The sequence below is a fragment of the Lithobates pipiens genome, unplaced genomic scaffold (genome assembly GCF_037356315.1).
Source record: "Lithobates pipiens isolate NorthernLeopardFrog02 unplaced genomic scaffold, aLitPip1_a1.2 Scaffold_23, whole genome shotgun sequence".
Classification (NCBI taxonomy): domain Eukaryota; kingdom Metazoa; phylum Chordata; class Amphibia; order Anura; family Ranidae; genus Lithobates; species Lithobates pipiens.
Genome location: NW_027507785.1, coordinates 45,372,384 through 45,392,449, shown reverse-complemented (window position 1 = coordinate 45,392,449; position 20,066 = coordinate 45,372,384). Strand labels below are relative to the sequence as shown.

Below are 20,066 nucleotides of genomic sequence, written 5' to 3'. Positions count from 1 at the left end.
CTTGCGGCTGAGAGTGCATGCTGGGAGCTGTAGTCCAGGCTACAGCACTTTGGCACAGTGTATAGATCTGCAGACACCCTAAGTGGGGCTCTTGTGGCTGACAGTGCATGCTGAGTGTTGTAGTCCTGGGTACAGCACATTGGCACAATGTATAGATCTGCTCAAAACCTATATTGGGTTCTTGCGGCCAGCAGCTGCTGAAGAACTACAAGTCTCAGCCTGGCAGTTATAGTAATGGTTTGTATAGAAGATGGCCCCCATTATACTGCCTGGCAGGGGGGCTCTTTATGACAGCGCCGGCGTCTGGAAATCACTTCCAGGAACCATCTGTGGTTATTCATCGGTTTATAGAAGCTATAAAGTCAAAAGAGGAACTCTGGAAATACTGCGCTGACTATGAGCAGCACAGGAGAGAGGCAACCCAAAATCCAGTCCCTGACTTCTGAGGACAGGACCCCATGTCAAAGGATTTGTCCCTGGAAACACAAAAATTCTCTTTATCTGCACTTCAGAATCAGCTTTTATCATCCGTCAGAAGACCAGTCCTCTGAAAAATGAATATGAATCCTCAGGGATTCTTCATCCAGACATTGCTGTATAGAGCTCCATCCACCCCTCTACTCTCTCTCTCTGTCATCTGATCATTTCGGAACCCCTTTTTCTCATCTGCAGAAAAGAAATCCCTCTCTGCAGCATGGGACAGGTCCTCCTTTTTTCATGTCTCATGCCGGAGCAGAGTAGAGAAATCCCTCTCTGCAGCATGGGACAGGTCCTCTTATATTTTCCCATGGCTCTTGTAGGATCAGGATAAGGAAATCTCCTTCTACACCATTGGGACAGGTCCTCTTTTCTTTTTTTTTTCCATGGTTCATGCAGGAGCAGAGTAAAGAAATCCCTTCCTGCAGCATGGGACAGGTCCTCTTTTTTTTTTTTCCATGGCTCATGCAGGAACAGAGTAGAGAGAACAGCCTCTTCAGCATGGAACAGGTCCTCCTTTTTTCATGGCTCATGCAGGATCAGGATAGGGAAATCTCCTTCTGCGCCATTGGGACAGGTCCTCTTTTTTTTTTTTTCATGGCGCATGCAGGAGCAGAGTAGAGAAATCCCTCTCTACAATATGGATGTACCCTCTTGTATTTTGCCATGGCTAATGCAGGAGCAGAATAGGGAAGTCCCTTTGATCAGCTTGGGGAAGTTCCTTTTTTTTCCATTGCTTGTGCAGGAGCAGAGTAAAGAAATCCCTTCCTGCAGCATGGGACAGGTCCTCTTTTTTTTTCCATGGCTCATGCAGGAACAGAGTAGAGAAAACAGCCTCTTCAGCATGGGACGGGTCCTCTTTTTTCATGGCTCATGCAGGATAGGGAACTCTCTTTCTGCAGCATGGGACAGGTCTATGCAGGAGCAGAGCAAAGAAATCACTATTTTCACCATGGGACAGGTCCTCTTTTTCCATGGCTTGCAGGAGCAGGATAGGGAACCCTCTTTCTGCACCATGGGACAGGTCCTCTTTTTTTTCCAGGGCTCATGCAGCAGGAGCAGCATATGTATTTCCCTTTCTTCACCATGGGACAGGTCCTCTTTTTTCATGATTCACGCAGGAGCAGAATGGAGAAAACCCTCTTTTTATATATATAGACGTCACACACTCACAGATACATCGATGATCTGCATCTTATCTGCAGGATACAGTAACATGAGATGGATATTATGAATCAGATTAGGCAGTAACTGTAACTGTCTGTATCCGGGGAAGCGGTCCGATCGCTCTGATTCTACACACCGCTTCCTATATACAGTATAAAGTGTTTGTATCTCCGCTAATAATATTACACAGAGCGATTGTGGGGCCCCGGGGCCACTAGCTGCTCGCTGTATCCCTTATAACATCGGTTTTTGATCTCAGATTGCCATGTCCCTGTCATTGGCATGATGAACGAGAGAGTAGCCTGAGGCCGAACACCCTCCCCCCCCCCCCCAGCCCCGTGTCCTGATTGTACACAAAAGGGTCGTTATGTGATCCGCCCCAGCCTGGGCTCGTCTTTTGTCATTGTCAGGCTGAATAGGAGGACAATTCTAAGAGAACCAATCGCCTTTTGTTTTGTTTTTTTTGTTTTTTTAAATATGAAAAGTGGACCTGTCAGAACGTTACCAGTCTTCATGAATAAATTCCTGACATGTCACAATATAAAGCAACGGGATCATTCCTCCACTTGTGAAACAGTGACATTGCCTAGGCTGAGGTGAGGTCACCAGTCAATGATGTTGCCTAGGCTGAGGTGAGGTCACCAGTCAATGATGTTGCCTAGGCTGAGGTGAGGTCACCAGTCAATGATGTTGCCTAGGCTGAGGTGAGGTCACCAGTCAATGATGTTGCCTAGGCTGAGGTGAGGTCACCAGTCAATGATGTTGCCTAGGCTGAGGTGAGGTCACCAGTCAATGACTTTGCCTAGGCTGAGGTGAGGTCACCAGTGAAGTTGCCTAGGCTGAGGTGAGGTCACCAGGCAGTGACGTTGCCTAGGTTGAGGTGAGGTCACCAGGTAGTGAAGTTGCCTAGGCTGAAGTGAGGTCACCAGTCAGTGACGTTGCCTAGGTTGAGGTGAGGTCACCAGGCAGTGAAGTTGCCTAGGCTGAGGAGGTGAGGTCACCAGGCAGTAAAGTTGTCTAGGCTGAGGTGAGGTCACCAGTCAATGATTTTGCCTAGGCTGAGGTGAGGTCACCAGTGAAGTTACCTGGGCGGAGGTGAGGTCACCACTCAGTGACTTTGCCTAGGCTGAGGTGAGGTAATCAGTTATATAAATTAAAAGAACAAGGAAAGAAAAGTAAATAAAAAGAATTTAATTGTTTATTAAAAATACAAACATTTTGCAATACAACATATCAATAACTCATGGTACATCTTCACCATGAGTTATTGATATGTTGTATTGCAAAAGGTTTGTATTTTTAATAAACAATTAAATTCTTTTTATTTACTTTTCTTTCCTTGTTCTTTTAATTTATATAACTGTTTAATGTGCACCGCAATAGTCCCCCCTGCTCGCATTTTCTTTTGATGTTTCTGGCCGGAGACCAGAATTTCCAAAAACTTTTTTCCATATATAATTGGGATGATGGTGCACAATGTAAATTTACTTTCTAAACTGCTACTCTATGAGGCCATTCTTAATTTTCGTGAGGTAATCAGTGATATTACATAGGCTGAGGTGAGGTCAACACTCAGTGACTTTGCCTAGACTGAGATGATGTCATCAGTCTGCTGCAGGTACCCCCCCCCCCCCCCCCCTCAGCCTGTTCTCAGACTGCAACATTATAACTTTAAAATTTGATGCAGAAGGGAAAATATATTAGGCCCCATTCACAATTAATTGTGGCTGGCTGATTCTTCCCACAATTCCAAATCATGCAAAAACACAGGAGAGTTTGGGTGGCATTTATTCTACATGGCACCCCAAATGCCATGCAATTTTGCTGTGATTGTCCTGTGACAGAATTGCGGCAAAACGCAACTTTAAAAATTGCGTGAATTTTCTTGTGAAATAAAAAAAAATTGTGCGAAGCTTGTCACCCAAACAGGAGCAGGAGCTTTTATCCCGGCAACAAACACGCATAGGGGAGTTGATTGTAGTGAATGGGCTGACCAATCACAGCCCGTATCCACAGCAAGGTCCCACCCAAGGTCCCAATACTGGCAGTAATAACCCCCCAGCACTGGTGTCGGTGGATGCAATAACCCTTAGCATTGGTATTGGTGGACGCAATAATAACCCCAGCACTAGTATTGATGGATGCAATAATAAACCAAACACTGGTGGAGGTGTACACAGAAATAAAAGCAGGACTGGCGTCGTGGACACAAAATTAAACCTCAGCACTGGTATCAGTCGGCGTAATAATAACCCCCAGCACTGATCTCAGTGGATGCAATAATAACCCCAGCACTGGTTGTCGGTGGACACAGTAATAACCCCCAGTATTGGTCTTGGTGGATGCAATAATAACCCTCAGCACTGGTGTTGGTGGACACAATAATAACCCTCAGCATTGGTGTTGGTGGATGCAATAATAACCCCCAACCCTGGTGTTGGTGGACAAAATAACAACCCTCAGCACTGGTGTCATTGGACGCAATAATAACCCTCAGCACTGGTGTTGGTGGATGTAATAGTAACCTCCAGCACTGTTGTTGGTGAACGCAATAATAACCCCCGCACTGGTGTCGGTGGATGCAATAACCCTCAGCATTGGTGTCGGTGAATGCAGTAATAACCCCAGCACTACTATTGATGGACGCAATAATAATCCCAGCACTGGTGGAGATGGACACAGTAATACCCCAGGACTGGTGTTGGTAGACGCAAAATTGAACCTCAACACTGGTGTCAGTTGACATAATAATAACCCCCAGCACTGGTGGAGGCAATAATAACCCCCAACACTGGTGTCAGTGGACGCAGTAAAAAAAAACAGCACTGGTGTTGATGGACGCAATAATAACCTTCAGCACTGGTGTTGATGGACACAATAATAACCCTCAGCACTGGTGTTGGTGGATGCAATAATAACCCTCAGCACTGGTGTTGATGGACACAATAATAACCCTCTGCACTGGTGTTGGTGGATGCAATAACAACCCTCAGCACTGGTGTTCCTAGACACAATAATAACCCTCAGCACTGGTGTTGGTGGACATAATAATAACCCTAAGCACTGGTGTTGGTGGACATAAAAATAAACCCCAGCACAGGTGTTGGTGGACACTGGACACAATATTAGGAGTCCCCTCTTACATTAGGGTCCCCATCAAAGTTCCCCCTTACATCAGAGTCCCCCCTTACATGGGAGCTCTCCCTTATATGGGGCCCTCATCAGAGTCCCCACCAGAGGCCTGATTTGGCCCCTGGGCCGTAGTTTGATAAACCTCTGCTTTAGCTCACAAGAGGAAGCATTGTGGGTGATGATCCTATCACAGTTGGTTACAAGCACTCTGCGCCTTCATCACAGCGCCAGGCGAAGGTGTGCATACGTGGGTCATTGGCCTTCCTGGGCATTTTTACATGAACCCATGTTCAGACCTAAACGTGGTGTTTTGGGGCATTGTAGACGCCACTTCTGTACACCTCATCCTGCTCCACACGCCGTGTGAATGTTAAAAAAAAAAGTGATCGCTCTTCTCCAAGCTGTTTACCAATCTTTGGATCATCAATAATATGTTTATAAACGCTCACACTGTGACCAGACCCTTTGTAATGTTTCATGGTGATCTGGCTACTAGGTGGCGCTGCTGAGAAAGTTCAGAAGAACGCGGTTACACTAAGCTGACCCCACCATGTCATGTAATAGAAGGCATATCATGGCAGTACCTGGCTCTCTTACCACATTAGTGTCTTTCTCCCAGGCCGTATCTTGTATCAAGTCTTCATCGATCTCAGAATCCCCCCCTTGGCTGCAGTCCAGGCGGATGAGGGCCCGGCATCGGTAGTGACAGGTGAAGTTGCAGTCTGTAAGAGACAAGAGAGTGTTAGAGATTGTGGGGGAGGGGTGAAGCCACGGAAATTGCCCTGTGCCATTTACAAAACTGTTCAAATGCAAATCTTTCCCCTTATGTTATCATCGGCCACCTTCTGAGTTATTATTAATACATGACAGGGACTGTTGGATGGAGAGGAGAAGATGGGGGGGGCACAAATTACTAATATACTTTATGGTCTTAGGTATGTAACCCCCCAATGATGGAGCACAGGTGTCTCCAGTGAAGGGTCCTGGTAATCCTCCGTCATACTAAAACATTGTAGACTGTATTGTGCTCCTCCAACCTTGTGCTAACCGTTTGGTGAAGACCATTTTCTGTTCCTCCATGACTGTCCCCTGTGTACAAAGCCAGCTCCATAAAGACATGGATGACCAGTTTGGGGTGTAGGAACTGGAGTGTCCTGTACAGAGCCCTGACCTCATCCCTACTCAACACCTTTGCACTGGCTTCAACTGGGGAATCAGCCCTCAACTCTGCATTCAAGCAACATGTTGCTACGCCTAAGCTGAATCCTCTACGCCCTCGGTGACTTTGACCCCAGTGACTCTCTGTCTCCAGGTACTATGTGTCCCCAGTGGCCCCAGTGACTCCTGTATCTCCAGTGATTCAATGTCTACTGTGTCGCCAGTTACCCCTGTGTCACCAGTTACCCCTGTGACTTCTGTGTCTGCAGTTACCCCTGTGACTTTTGTGTCTCCCGTTACCCCTGTGACTCCTGTCTCTCCAGTGACCCCTGTTCCACCAGTGTCTCCTGTATCTCCAGTGACCCCTCTGTCTCCAGTGACATCCATGTCTCCAGTGACCCCTGTGTCTCCAGTGACTCCCATGTCCCCAGTGACCCTTGTGTCTCCAGTGCCTCCTGTGTCTCCAGTGACCCCAGTGACTCCAGTGACTCCCATGTCTCCAGTGACCCCTGTGTCTCCAGTGACTCCCATATCTCCAGTGCCTCCTGTGTCTCCAGTGCCCCCTGTGTCTCCAGTGCCTCCTGTGTCTCCAGTGCCCCCTGTGTCTACAGTGACTCCTGTGTCTCCAGTGTCCCCTGTGTCTCCAGTGACTCTGTGTCTCCAGTGCCCCTGTGTCTACAGTGACTCCTGTGTCTCCAGTGACCTTGTGTTTCCAGTGTCTCCAGTGACCCAGTACCTCCTGCCTCTCTAGTGACCCCAGTGACTATGTGTCTCCAGTGCTCCCTGTGTCTCCAGTGACCCCTGTGTCTCCTGTCTCTCTAGTGACCCCAGTGAAACTTTGTCTCCAGTGACCCCTATGTCTCCTGTCTCTCCAGTGACACAGGAGGCAGTGCCTCCTGTATCTCCAGTGACCCCCTATGTCTCCAGTGACCCCTGTGTCTCCAGTGACTCCTGTGTCCCCAGTGACCCCTGCATCTCCAGTGCCTCCTGTGTCTCCAGTGCCCCCTGTGTCTCCAGTGCCTCCTGTGTCGCCAGTGCCTCCTGTATCTCCAGTGACCCCCTATGTCTCCAGTGACCCCTGTATCTCCAGTGCCTCCTGTGTCTCCAGTGCCTCCTGTGTCTCCAGTGCCTCCTGTGTCTCCAGTGAATCCTGTGTCTCCAGTGACTCCCGTGTCTCCAGTGACCCCTGTGTCTCCAGTGCCTCCTGTGTCTCCAGTGCCCCCTGTGTTTCCAGTGCCTCCTGTGTCTCCAGTGCCCCCTGCATCTCCAGTGCCTCCTGTGTCTCCAGTGCCCCCTGTGTCTCCAGTGCCTCCTGTGTCACCAGTGACTCCTGTGTCCCCAGTGACCCCTGTATCTCCAGTGCCTCCTGTGTCTCCAGTGCCCCCTGTGTCTCCAGTGCCTCCTGTGTCTCCAGTGACCCCTGTGTCTCCAGTGACCCCCATGTCTCCAGTGACCCCTGTATCTCCAGTGCATCCTGTGTCTCCAGTGCCTCCTGTGTCTCCAGTGCCTCCTGTGTCTCCAGTGAATCCTGTGTCTCCAGTGACTCCCGTGTCTCCAGTGACCCCTGTGTCTCCAGTGCCTCCTGTGTCTCCAGTGCCCCCTGTGTTTCCAGTGCCTCCTGTGTCTCCAGTGCCCCCTGTGTTTCCAGTGCCTCCTGTGTCTCCAGTAACTCCTGTGTCTCCAGTAACTCCTGTGTCTCCAGTGACCTTGTGTTTCCAGTGTCTCCAGTGACCCCAGTACCTCCTGTCTCTCTAGTGACCCCCGTGATTCTGTGTCTCCAGTGACCCCTGTGTCTCCAGTGACTCCTGTGTCTCCAGTGACCCCAGTACATCCTGTCTCTCTAGTGACCCCCGTGATTCTGTGTCTCCAGTGACCTCTGTGTCTCCAGTGACCCCAGTACCTCCTGTCTCTCTAGTGACCCCAGTGATTCTGTGTCTCCAGTGTTCCCTGTGTCTCCGGTGACCACAGTGGCTCCCGTTGCTCCAGTGACCTTGTGTCAGCTACATATTTCTGGCCATGTTTATGGAATAGGATGTCCAACAATCTCTGGTAGGTGAGAGGATGTGGGGTTCACAGACTTTTGTCCCTATAGTGTATTATAACCTACACACTCACATTGCCTGGGTCAGAGGTAATACTGACAGATGGGGTATTAATAATTGAAGGGGTATTAATAATCTATTAATAATGAATGGGGTATTAATAATCTAGGATCATCAATATGTTGAAAGCTGTGGCTGTAACTCAGATTTCTGCAGAATAAAAGTCCAGTTTGATATTCTATCAATTCAGAGCAGATAAGTTAGCCAGAAACCTCTGGAACTGCTGAAAAATCATGGTGGGGAGGGGTGGGGTGTTTGGGGAGCAGAGTAGAGATATTCGGGTGTAAGGTGGGTATTTGGGGAGTACAGTGGAGATATTGGGGGTGTAAGGTGGGTATTTGAGGATTACAGTGGAGATATTGGGGATGTGGGGTGGGTATTTGGGGAGTACAGTGAAGATATTGGAGGTGTAAGGTGGGTATTTGGGGAGTATGGTGGAGATATTGGGGGTATAAGGTGGTATTTGGGGAGTACAGCTGAGATATTGGGGGTGTAAGGTGGGTATTTTGGGAGTACAGTAGAGATATTGGGGGTGTAAGGTGGGTATTTGGGGAGTACAGTGGAGATATTGGGGGTATAAGGTGGGTATTTGGGGAGTACAGTGGAGATATTGGGGGTGTAAGGTGGTATTTGGGGAGTACAGTGTAGATATTGGGATGTAAGATGGGTATTTGGGGAGCAGAGTGGAGATATTGGGGGTATAAGGTGGGTATTTGGGGAGTACAGTGGAGATATTGGGGGTGTAAGGTGGGTATTTGGGAAGTACAGTTGAGATATTGGGGGTATAAGGTGGGTATTTGGGGAGTACAGTGGAGATATTGGGGTTGTAAGGTGGGTTTTTGGGGAGTACGGTGGAGATATTGGGGGTATAAGGTGGGTATTTGGGGAGTACGGTGGAGATATTGGGGGTATAAGGTGGGTATTTGGGGAGTACAGTGGATATATTGGGGGTGTAAGTTGGGTATTTGGGGAACAGAGTAGAGATATTGGGGGTGTAAGGTGGGTATTTGGGGAGTACAGTGGAGATATTGGGGGTGTAAGGCGGGTATTTGGGGAGTACAGTGGATATATTGGGGGTGTAAGGTGGGTATTTGGGGAACAGAGTAGAGATATTGGGGGTGTAAGGTGGGTATTTGGGGAGTACAGTGGAGATATTGGGGGTATAAGGTGGGTATTTGGGGAGTACAGTGGAGATATTGGGGGTGTAAGGTGGTATTTGGGGAGTACAGTGTAGATATTGGGATGTAAGATGGGTATTTGGGGAGCAGAGTGGAGATATTGGGGGTATAAGGTGGGTATTTGGGGAGTACAGTGGAGATATTGGGGGTGTAAGGTGGGTATTTGGGAAGTACAGTTGAGATATTGGGGGTATAAGGTGGGTATTTGGGGAGTACGGTGGAGATATTGGGGGTATAAGGTGGGTATTGGTGGAGTACAGTGGATATATTGGGGGTGTAAGTTGGGTATTTGGGGAACAGAGTAGAGATATTGGGGGTGTAAGGTGGGTATTTGGGGAGTACAGTGGAGATATTGGGGGTGTAAGGCGGGTATTTGGGGAGTACAGTGGATATATTGGGGGTGTAAGGTGGGTATTTGGGGAACAGAGTAGAGATATTGGGGGTGTAAGGTGGGTATTTGGGGAGTACAGTGGAGATATTGGGGGTATAAGGTGGGTATTTGGGGAGTACAGTGGAGATATTGGGGGTGTAAGGTGGTATTTGGGGAGTACAGTGTAGATATTGGGATGTAAGATGGGTATTTGGGGAGCAGAGTGGAGATATTGGGGGTGTAAGGTGGGTATTTGGGAAGTACAGTTGAGATATTGGGGGTATAAGGTGGGTATTTGGGGAGTACGGTGGAGATATTGGGGGTATAAGGTGGGTATTGGTGGAGTACAGTGGATATATTGGGGGTGTAAGTTGGGTATTTGGGGAACAGAGTAGAGATATTGGGGGTGTAAGGTGGGTATTTGGGGAGTACAGTGGAGATATTGGGGGTGTAAGGCGGGTATTTGGGGAGTACAGTGGATATATTGGGGGTGTAAGGTGGGTATTTGGGGAACAGAGTAGAGATATTGGGGGTGTAAGGTGGGTATTTGGGGAGTACAGTGGAGATATTGGGGGTATAAGGTGGGTATTTGGGGAGTATGGTAGAGATATTGGGGGTGTAAGGTGGGTATTTGGGGAGTACAGTGGAGATATTGGGGGTGTAAGGTGGTATTTGGGGAGTATGGTAGAGATATTGGGGGTGTAAGGTGGGTATTTGGGGAGTATGGTGGAGATATTGGGGGTGTAAGGTGGGTATTTGGGGAGTACAATAGAGATATTGGGGTTGTAAGGTGGGTATTTGGGGAGTACGGTGGAGATATTGGGGGTATAAGGTGGGTATTTGGGAAGTACAGTTGAGATATTGGGGGTATAAGGTGGGTATTTGGGGAGTACGGTGGAGATATTGGGGGTATAAGGTGGGTATTGGTGGAGTACAGTGGATATATTGGGGGTGTAAGTTGGGTATTTGGGGAACAGAGTAGAGATATTGGGGGTGTAAGGTGGGTATTTGGGGAGTACAGTGGAGATATTGGGGGTGTAAGGCGGGTATTTGGGGAGTACAGTGGATATATTGGGGGTGTAAGGTGGGTATTTGGGGAACAGAGTAGAGATATTGGGGGTGTAAGGTGGGTATTTGGGGAGTACAGTGGAGATATTGGGGGTATAAGGTGGGTATTTGGGGAGTACAGTGGAGATATTGGGGGTGTAAGGTGGTATTTGGGGAGTATGGTAGAGATATTGGGGGTGTAAGGTGGGTATTTGGGGAGTACAGTGGAGATATTGGGGGTGTAAGGTGGTATTTGGGGAGTATGGTAGAGATATTGGGGGTGTAAGGTGGGTATTTGGGGAGTATGGTGGAGATATTGGGGGTGTAAGGTGGGTATTTGGGGAGTACAATAGAGATATTGGGGTTGTAAGGTGGGTATTTGGGGAGTACGGTGGAGATATTGGGGGTATAAGGTGGGTATTTGGGAAGTACAGTGGAGATATTGGGGGTGAAAGGTGGGTATTTGGGGAGTACGGTGGAGATATTGGGGGTATAAGGTGGGTATTTGGGGAGTACAGTGGAGATATTGGGGGTGTAAGGTGGGTATTTGGGAAGTACAGTAGAGATATTGGGGGTATAAGGTGGGTATTTGGGGAGTACGGTGGAGATATTGGGGGTATAAGGTGGGTATTTGGGGAGTATAGTAGAGATATTGGGGGTGTAAGGTGGTATTTGGGGAGTATGGTGGAGATATTGGGGGTATAAGGTTGTATTTGGGGAGTACAGTGGAGATATTGGGGGTGTAAGGTGGTATTTGGGGAGTACGGTGGAGATATTGGGGGTGTAAGGTGGTATTTGGGGAGTACAGTGGAGATATTGGGGGTGTAAGGTGGGTATTTGGGGAGTACAGTAGAGATATTGGGGGTATAAGGTGGTATTTGGGGAGTATGGTGGAGATATTGGGGGTATAAGGTGGGTATTTGGGGAGTACAGTAGAGATATTGGGGGTATAAGGTGGGTATTTGGGGAGTACAGTAGAGATATTGGGGGTATAAGGTGGTATTTGGGGAGTATGGTGGAGATATTGGGGGTATAAGGTGGGTATTTGGGGAGTACAGTAGAGATATTGGGGGTATAAGGTGGTATTTGGGGAGTATGGTGGAGATATTGGGGGTATAAGGTGGTATTTGGGGAGTATGGTGGAGATATTGGGGGTATAAGGTGGGTATTTGGGGAGTACAGTGGAGATATTGGGGGTGTAAGGTGGTATTTGGGGAGTATGGTGGAGATATTGGGGGTATAAGGTGGTATTTGGGGAGTATGGTGGAGATATTGGGGGTATAAGGTGGTATTTGGGGAGTATGGTGGAGATATTGGGGGTATAAGGTGGTATTTGGGGAGTACAGTGGAGATATTGAGGGTGTAAGGTGGTATTTGGGGAGTATGGTGGAGATATTGGGGGTATAAGGTGGTATTTGGGGAGTACAGTGGAGATATTGGGGGTGTAAGGTGGGTATTTGGGGCAGATAATGGAGGAACTTGTGTTGGAGGTCTCAGGCTGTCACGCCGTGACGGATCGCACGGTTCACACTCAGAGGTCGAAGTTCCCTCCAGTAATTAGAATCATGCGCACAGTGTGACCATTGAGTTGGTGTACAATGGGCCATTATCAGCTGATTGCAGAATAATTAGGTCTTCTAATTACCAGCTGAGGCCGTGTGATGGAATTCAATGCCAATACATCAGAGAGAAGTTTTGCGCTTCACCGCTCAAAACAAACAATAAATAAATGTGAATAAAGGGCGGAGCTCCAAGATCACAGAGAATTTTTAAAACTGCTTTAAATAAAGTTAACTCAAATTGTATCGATACACAACAATAATACCCACATTAACCCCCATGAACCAATTACAGCATATCATTACTGCTCACTGACTGGTTGCTAGAGGTTACAGCACACATTACGGCTCACTGATTAGTTGCTAGAGGTTAAAGCAAATGATTTCTGCTTGTTAATTGGTTACTAGAGATTACTGTACAGTATTACTGCTCACCGATTGGTTGCTAGAGGTTACAGCTCATCATCTGCTCACTGCAGGGGGCATGATATACATATGAATGCCGCCTTTATTTACATATCAAGGCTGCCGCCCGCAGCTATTTACATATGAATGACGGTTATTTACATGTAAACACAGGGCCTGAAGGTGGGTCATCTGTACACAACAATAGGGCAGAGCTGGGCAGCATTAGTAGCAGCACTTCACACTGAGATATCGGGACACAGCACAGGACTAAAACTTCAAAGGACAAGGGAATTTAAACTGGGATAGTTGGCAAGTATGCGGTAGCTGCTTTGGGCCCCACAACAATGACAGGGGCCCAGGGCAGCTGCCCCTTTTGCCCTGCCTTAAAGACGGCCCTGGTCAGAGACTGCAGACATAGTACAGGAGATGGTCAGAGACTGCAGACATAATACAGGAGATGATCAGAGACTGCAGACAGTACAGGAGATAGTCAGAGACTGCAGACATACTACAGCAAATGGTCAGAGACTGCACACAGTACAGGAGATGGTTAGAGACTGCCGACATAGTACTGTAGATGACCAGAAACTGCAGACATCTTACAGGAGATGGTCAGAGACTACAGACATCCTATAGGAGATGATCACAGACTGCAGACATAGTACAGGAGATGGTCAGAGACTGCAGACATCGTATAGGAGATGGTCAGAGACTGCAGACATAGTACAGGAGATGATCAGAGACTGCAGACATAGTACAGGAGATGGTCAGAGACTGCAGACATATTACAGGAGATGGTCAGAGACTGCAGACATAGTACAGGAGATGGTCAGAGACTGCAGACATAGTATAGGAGATGGTCAGAGACTGCAGACATCCTATAGGAGATGGTCAGAGACTGCAGACATAGTACAGGAGATGATCAGAGACTGCAGACATAGTACAGGAGATGATCAGAGACTGCAGACATAGTACAGGAGATGATCAGAGACTGCAGACATAGTACAGGAGATGGTCAGAGACTGCAGACATATTACAGGAGATGGTCAGAGACTGCAGACATAGTACAGGAGATGGTCAAAGACTGCAGACATATTACAGGAGATGGTCAGAGACTGCACACATAGTACAGGAGATGATCAGAGACTGCAGACATAGTACAGGAGATGGTCAGAGACTGCAGACATAGTACAGGAGATGGTCAGAAACTGCAGACATATTACAGGAGATGTTCAGAGACTGCAGACATAGTACAGGAGATGGTCAGAGACTGCAGACATAGTACAGGAGATGATCAGAGACTGCAGACATCCTACAGGAGATGGTCAGAGACTGCAGACATCCTACAGAAGATGGTCAGAGACTGCAGACATCCTACAGGAGATGGTCAGAGACTGCAGACATATTACAGGAGATGGTCAGAGACTGCAGACATGGTACAGGAGATGGTCAGAGACTGCAGACATAGTACAGGAGATGGTCAGAGACTGCAGACATCCTACAGGAGATTGTCAGAGACTGCAGACATAGTACAGGAGATGGTCAGAGACTGCAGACATATTACAGGAGATGGTCAGAGACTGCAGACATGGTACAGGAGATGGTCAGAGACTGCAGACATAGTACAGGAGATGGTCAGAGACTGCAGACATCCTACAGGAGATGGTCAGAGACTGCAGACATAGTACAGGAGATGGTCAGAGACTGCAGACATCCTACAGGAGATGGTCAGAGACTGCAGACATCCTACAGGAGATGGTTGTGCACCAGAATATTTGGTGATTTGGGGGCTTAAAAAAGTTTTGTCTGAAGTCCCACTTTAAATGAATGTCTTCCTCAGACTCAGGAAGGGGCTCCGCTCTGCTCATTACACATGGAGGGGGCGGCAGGTCAGAATGTGGTCACTGGGAATCATTGCTGAGAGGATCTGGTGAGAATATTTGGTGCCGGCAGTGTGGGGTTCTGGGACGGACATGATGCAGCACACAGGAATGTACAGACGGGTAAGTCACCCTGACTAATTCCTGATACAGATGCAGCTGCTGGAGGTCTGGAACCCGCACACCGTCACCCACAAGGTAAACACGTGGCGATCCCAACATGGCGCCACCTGGTGGTCTCTGAATTTGTGCTTAGGGAATGCTTAAGGCTCTAATTATCAATGTTTTCACCCAAGATTCACTTGACTGTCACCCACGATTCACATGTTATTTTAACCAAATCATTCGTGAAAAAGGTGTAAAATCATTGATAAATAGACCCTTTAGGGATTTTCTGTTGGGGTGTGTTGTAGCAGCATTCATCAAACATTAACCACCTCAATACCGGACACTTTCACCCCCTTCCTGCCCAGGCCAATTTTCAGCTTTCAGCGCTGTCGCACTTTGAATGACAATTACGCTGTCTTGCAACATTGTACTCATATGACATTTTTATCTTTTCTTCCCCCACACAAATAGAGCTTTCTTTTGGTGGTATTTAATCACCTCTGGAATGTTTTATTTTTTGCAAAAAAGAAATAATGAAAAAATACCAAACAGTTTGAAAAATAAAAACAAAGAATCTTTTTCATAGTTTGTTATAAAATTTTGCAAATAGGTAATTTTTCTCCTTCACTGATGGGCACCGATGAGGCGGCAATTGTGGGCACTTATGAGGAGCCACTGATGAGGCTGCACTGATAGGAGGCACTAGTGGACACTGGTAGGCAGCACCCATGGGCACTGATAGGCAGCTCTGATAAGTGACACTGATGGGTACTGATGATGCGGCACTGATGGGCACTGATAGGTAGCACTGATGGCACTGATAGGCAACACTGCTGGGCACTGGTAGGCTGCACTGATGGGCACTGATGAGGCAGAAATTGTCGGCACTTATGAGGAGGCACGGATGAGGCTGCACTAATAGGTGGCACTAATGGACACTGGTAAGTGGCAATGATGGGCACTGATAGGCGGCACTGATAGGCAGCACTGACAGGCAGCACTGCTGTGCACTGGTAGGCAGCACCAATAGGTGACACTGATGGGCACTGATGATGCAGCACTAATGGGCACTGATGGCACTGACAGGCAACACTGCTGGGCACTGGTAGGCAGCACTGATAGGTGACAGTGATGGGCACTAATGATGCAGCACTGATGGGCACTGATAGGTAGCACTGATGGGCACTGGTAGGAAGCACTGATAGGCAATGATAAGCGGCACTGATGGGCACTGGTTGGCAGCACTGATAGGTGACACTGATGGGCACTGATGATGCAGCACTGATGGGCACTGATATGTAGCATTGATGGGCACTGGCAGGAAGCACTGATAGGTGGCACTCATGGCACTGATAGGCAACACTGCTGGGCACTGGTAGGCAGCAATGATGGGCACTGATAGGCTGCACAGATGGGCACTGATGACGTGGAAATTGTGGGCAAGTATGAGGAGGCACTGATGAGACTGCACTAATAGGTGGCACCTGATGGGCACTGATTATGCAGCACTGATGGACACTGATATGTAGCATTGATGGGCACTAGCAGGAAGCACTGATAGGTGGCACTCATGGCCACTGATAGGCAGCACTGATAGGCAGCACTGATAGGCGACACTGCTGGACACTGATAGGTAGCACTGATGGGCACTGGTTGGCAGCACTGCTGGGCACTGGTTGGCAGCACTGCTGGGCACTGGTAGACAGCACTGATAGGTGGCACTGATGGGTACTAATTGATGACACTGATGAGTATGCACTGATTGGCAGCACTGGGGGCCACTGTTGGGACTGCACTGATAATCAGGGAAATGTCTCTTTAAGGCTGGGTTCCCATATGAGCACGCAGAGGCTCACAGCAGGAGTCCGGTGCGTCCTGGTCCACCATTTCAGGTCCAATTTCAGCCTGAATTCTTTTCAAAGTGATCACAGTGCGTGGATGCGATCACAGGAGGACGTCACATGACCCCCTCCCAGAACTGGCCGGCCGCCCCGTAGCCATCATTCGGCGATAGCGCAGTCGGCAAGTGGTTAATGCACAATCCGTGTGTTACTCTACCATTTATTTTTAATGCATTAAGGCAGTGCACCTCCAACATGCAGCACAACGCACGGTAACACACAAACGTGCACTGTGTTACCAAAAAGAGCGCAAATCCTTTTTTTTTTTTTTACCTGAAAAAACTGCCTCAATGCAATGCGAGAAAATTTGTGTGTAAATTCACTGCGCCGGAATAGCGTAGTCTGAATGGGCCCCTAAGGTCTCTTTCACATTTGCTGCAGAGCTGCACGATTCTGGGAAAAATGAGAATCACGATTTTGTTGCTTGGAATAGAGATCACGATTCTCACGGCGTAACATCATCTTTCAGAGAAAAATTGGGCTAACTTTACTTTTTTTTTTTTATTCATTAAAGTGTATTTTGTTCCAAAAAAAATTGCATGATGAATACAGAGTGACATAAAATATTGCAACAGCCACCATTTTATTCTCTAGGGTCTCTCCTAAAAAAAAAATAAAAAAAAAAAAATTATATATATATATATATATATATATATATATAATGTTTGGGAGTTCTAAGTCATTTTTTATCAAAAAAAAATAAAATAATGATTTTAACTTAAAACCAACAAGTGTTGGAAAAAGGTTTAGTCTTTAAGTGATTAAACTTCCCTCATCTACAGACCGAAGTTCATTCCTTTGATCTAAAGAACAGAATGTTACAATGTTTATAGTTAGCTCAACGGCTAAGGAATGTTGTGAAACTTGGCAGACTGCCTTTTTTCTTTTCTTAACAGCTGTCTGCTTGAGCAAAGAACTCTCTGCATAGAATCTGGAAAATGCTTTGTTAAGATCTTGAGGGGATGGGGAAAGAATCGCAATCTTGATTCTTATGGATTAATTGCGCAGCTCTAAATTGCTGTAATGCTTACCACTCTCTGGAAAGCAATCCGCTGTGCCAGGGGCTGACAGTTGTTCGGAGGACACAATTGCCACCACCTGACGCCTGTTTTTTTTTTTTTTCCTGGCTTAAATTGGCGAACGGCAATTTTACATTGGTGCTGCAATTGTGCGTCAATCGTTTGCTGGCAGGGTGGCCCCCTTTGAGCTCAATGGGTGAGTTTGACAGGTGGTGCCACCAGTCAAACTCTGCAGCCTGAGTTAGGAATGCCGTGGCCGTGACATGTGTACAGCATGTTCTCAGGCTGTATTGTTATTCGGGTGGGTGGCGGGGGGGGGGGGGGGCTGGGTGGTAAAACTGTGGCTAGGTCGCCTGCGTGAAAGAACTTTTAGGTCTTTTACTGATTTTTAGATATATATGTAAAGGAGATCAGCTTGATTGTAATTTTTTTATACTTGTACATTAATTAATTAAAAAATATATATATTCTGTGTGTAGTTTGTAGTTCTATATATGTTGGGTCAGTTATAATTGCTATGAAGTTCTATACAATTGTTCTATTTCTAATGCTGCTTTATGCATTGACATACAGTATATCCTTACACTCAGTCTGTCAGGACAATATGGTCACCTGCTCACTTGCCAACATCCACAGGCAACTTAACTCTTCAATAAAATGCAGAAGTTGAATCCAACGCAATTTTACTTTAGATAAGTGCAGTACAGAGGATGTTTCTTCCAGTTATTTGAAGTGTAAGAAGACAATGACTATCCTAAGCCCTGTCTCTGAAGTACTAACACATCACTGACTGAGAGAACATGAAAGAAATCGGGTGAGTCTAGCTAAGAGTGAACCAAGAATGTGTGTGTGAGCCGCTCAGGCTGTATGGAAATGAAGTGTGTATGACCTGTGACGATCGTTGTGAGTCGGGAAGGGAGCTCGTCTATGCTCCTGGCAATGGTAGAGACTAGTGACTGAGTGTCCTGAGAGGCGCACATCAAGTCAAGACCCGCTGAAAGATAGCGAAAGGTAGTCTCAGCCTGGACCCCACCAGGCCACGCCCACAATGCGTTTCACTCCGCCCACCGGAGCCTACTCATGGGGACTGGCAATCAGTGGTGTGCCGTGTTCCACGGTTGTCGGCATTCCTCTCCATATGCTGACAGAGCACGAGGAGAGGAGAGCCGATAAGCAGCATTCCTCAGTGGGGACATCTGATTATCAGTGCAGCCCTATCAGTGCTGCCCTTCAGTGTCCATCAGTGCTGCCCTTCAGTGTCCATCAGCGCTGCCCTTCAGTGTCCATCAGCGCTGCCCTTCAGTGTCCATCAGCGCTGCCCTTCAGTGTCCATCAGCGCTGCCCTTCAGTGTCCATCAGTCCTGCCCTTCAGTGCCCATCAATGATGCCCATAGGTGTGTGCAGTTTATTGCATTAGGGTGTGCATTCCAAAGCTCAAACTCACATGCCTTTCTCTGCAGCCTCAGATGCACGGGGTGGTGAATATATGGGAAGTGCTCTATGCGATTTCCTGTTCATTCACAAACTGAGACATAGTAAACGCAAATTTTACTATGCTTCAGTTATGGATGGACACAGTGAATGAGTGTGTTCACTGTGTTCACTTAGAAAGGGAACTATTTAATAGCCCCTTCCCCCGCTCTCCATCCTGAAATATCCCCCGCAGATATCCGGGGGGGGGGGAAGAGGGAAGCCAGCAACACTCACTGCAGGGTGGGGGGGGGGGGGCAACAAGGAGGGCCTAAACCCCGAAAGTAGAGGGAATTGGCAATGCACATAGTGATTAGGGTGTACCCAGGCACACCTCACTGCGCACACCTATTATTATGATGCCCATCAGTGCCTCCTCATCAGTGACGCCTATCAGTAACATCCATTAGTGCCATCTATCAGTGCCCATCAGTGCCCATAAGTGCTGCCTATCAGTGCCCATCAGTGCTGCATATCAGTGCCCATCAGTGCTGCATATCAGTGCCCATCAGTGCCCATAAGTGCTGCCTATCAGTGCCCATCAGTGCTGCATATCAGTGCCCATCAGTGCTGCATATCAGTGCCCATCAGTGCCCATAAGTGCTGCCTATCAGTGCCCATCAGTGCTGCATATCAGTGCCCATCAGTGCTGCATTTCAGTTCCCTCCTCATCAATGCCCTTTAGTGCCACCTCATCAGTGCTACCTCATGAGCTCACAACAGTGAAGGAGAAAAAGTACTTATTTCCAAAAAATTTTAACAGAAACTGAAAAAGAATACTTTTTTTTTTTCAAAATCTTTGGGGGATTTCTTATTTGTTTAGGAAAAAATGAAAAACAAACAAAAACTCTATCTGTCCAAACAAAAATGATAAAAATGTCATATGGGTACAGTGATGCATGACCGTGCAATTGTCATTCAAAGTGTGACAGCGCTGAGAGATGAAAATTGGCGTGGGCAGGAAGGGTGGGGGAGGGGGGAGTGCCCGACATTGAAGAGGATAATACCCCTATAGAAAGTATTTACAAATATGCATATGAAGTGTAGTAATAACTATATTGGGCAGTGGGCTTGTAGAAATTGGAAGGAC

At 47.4% G+C, this 20,066-nt stretch overlaps 1 protein-coding gene across 1 annotated transcript in view; it reads right to left on the bottom strand.

Moving 5' to 3' along the window:
- The window catches only part of RASSF1 (Ras association domain family member 1), a 70,192-nt gene that overhangs the window by 33,494 nt on the left and 16,632 nt on the right, over positions 1-20,066 (bottom strand). Inside the window, 1 exon segment of the mRNA XM_077451514.1 lies at positions 5,374-5,498. Within this exon segment, the coding sequence (XP_077307640.1) occupies positions 5,374-5,498 (125 nt within the window).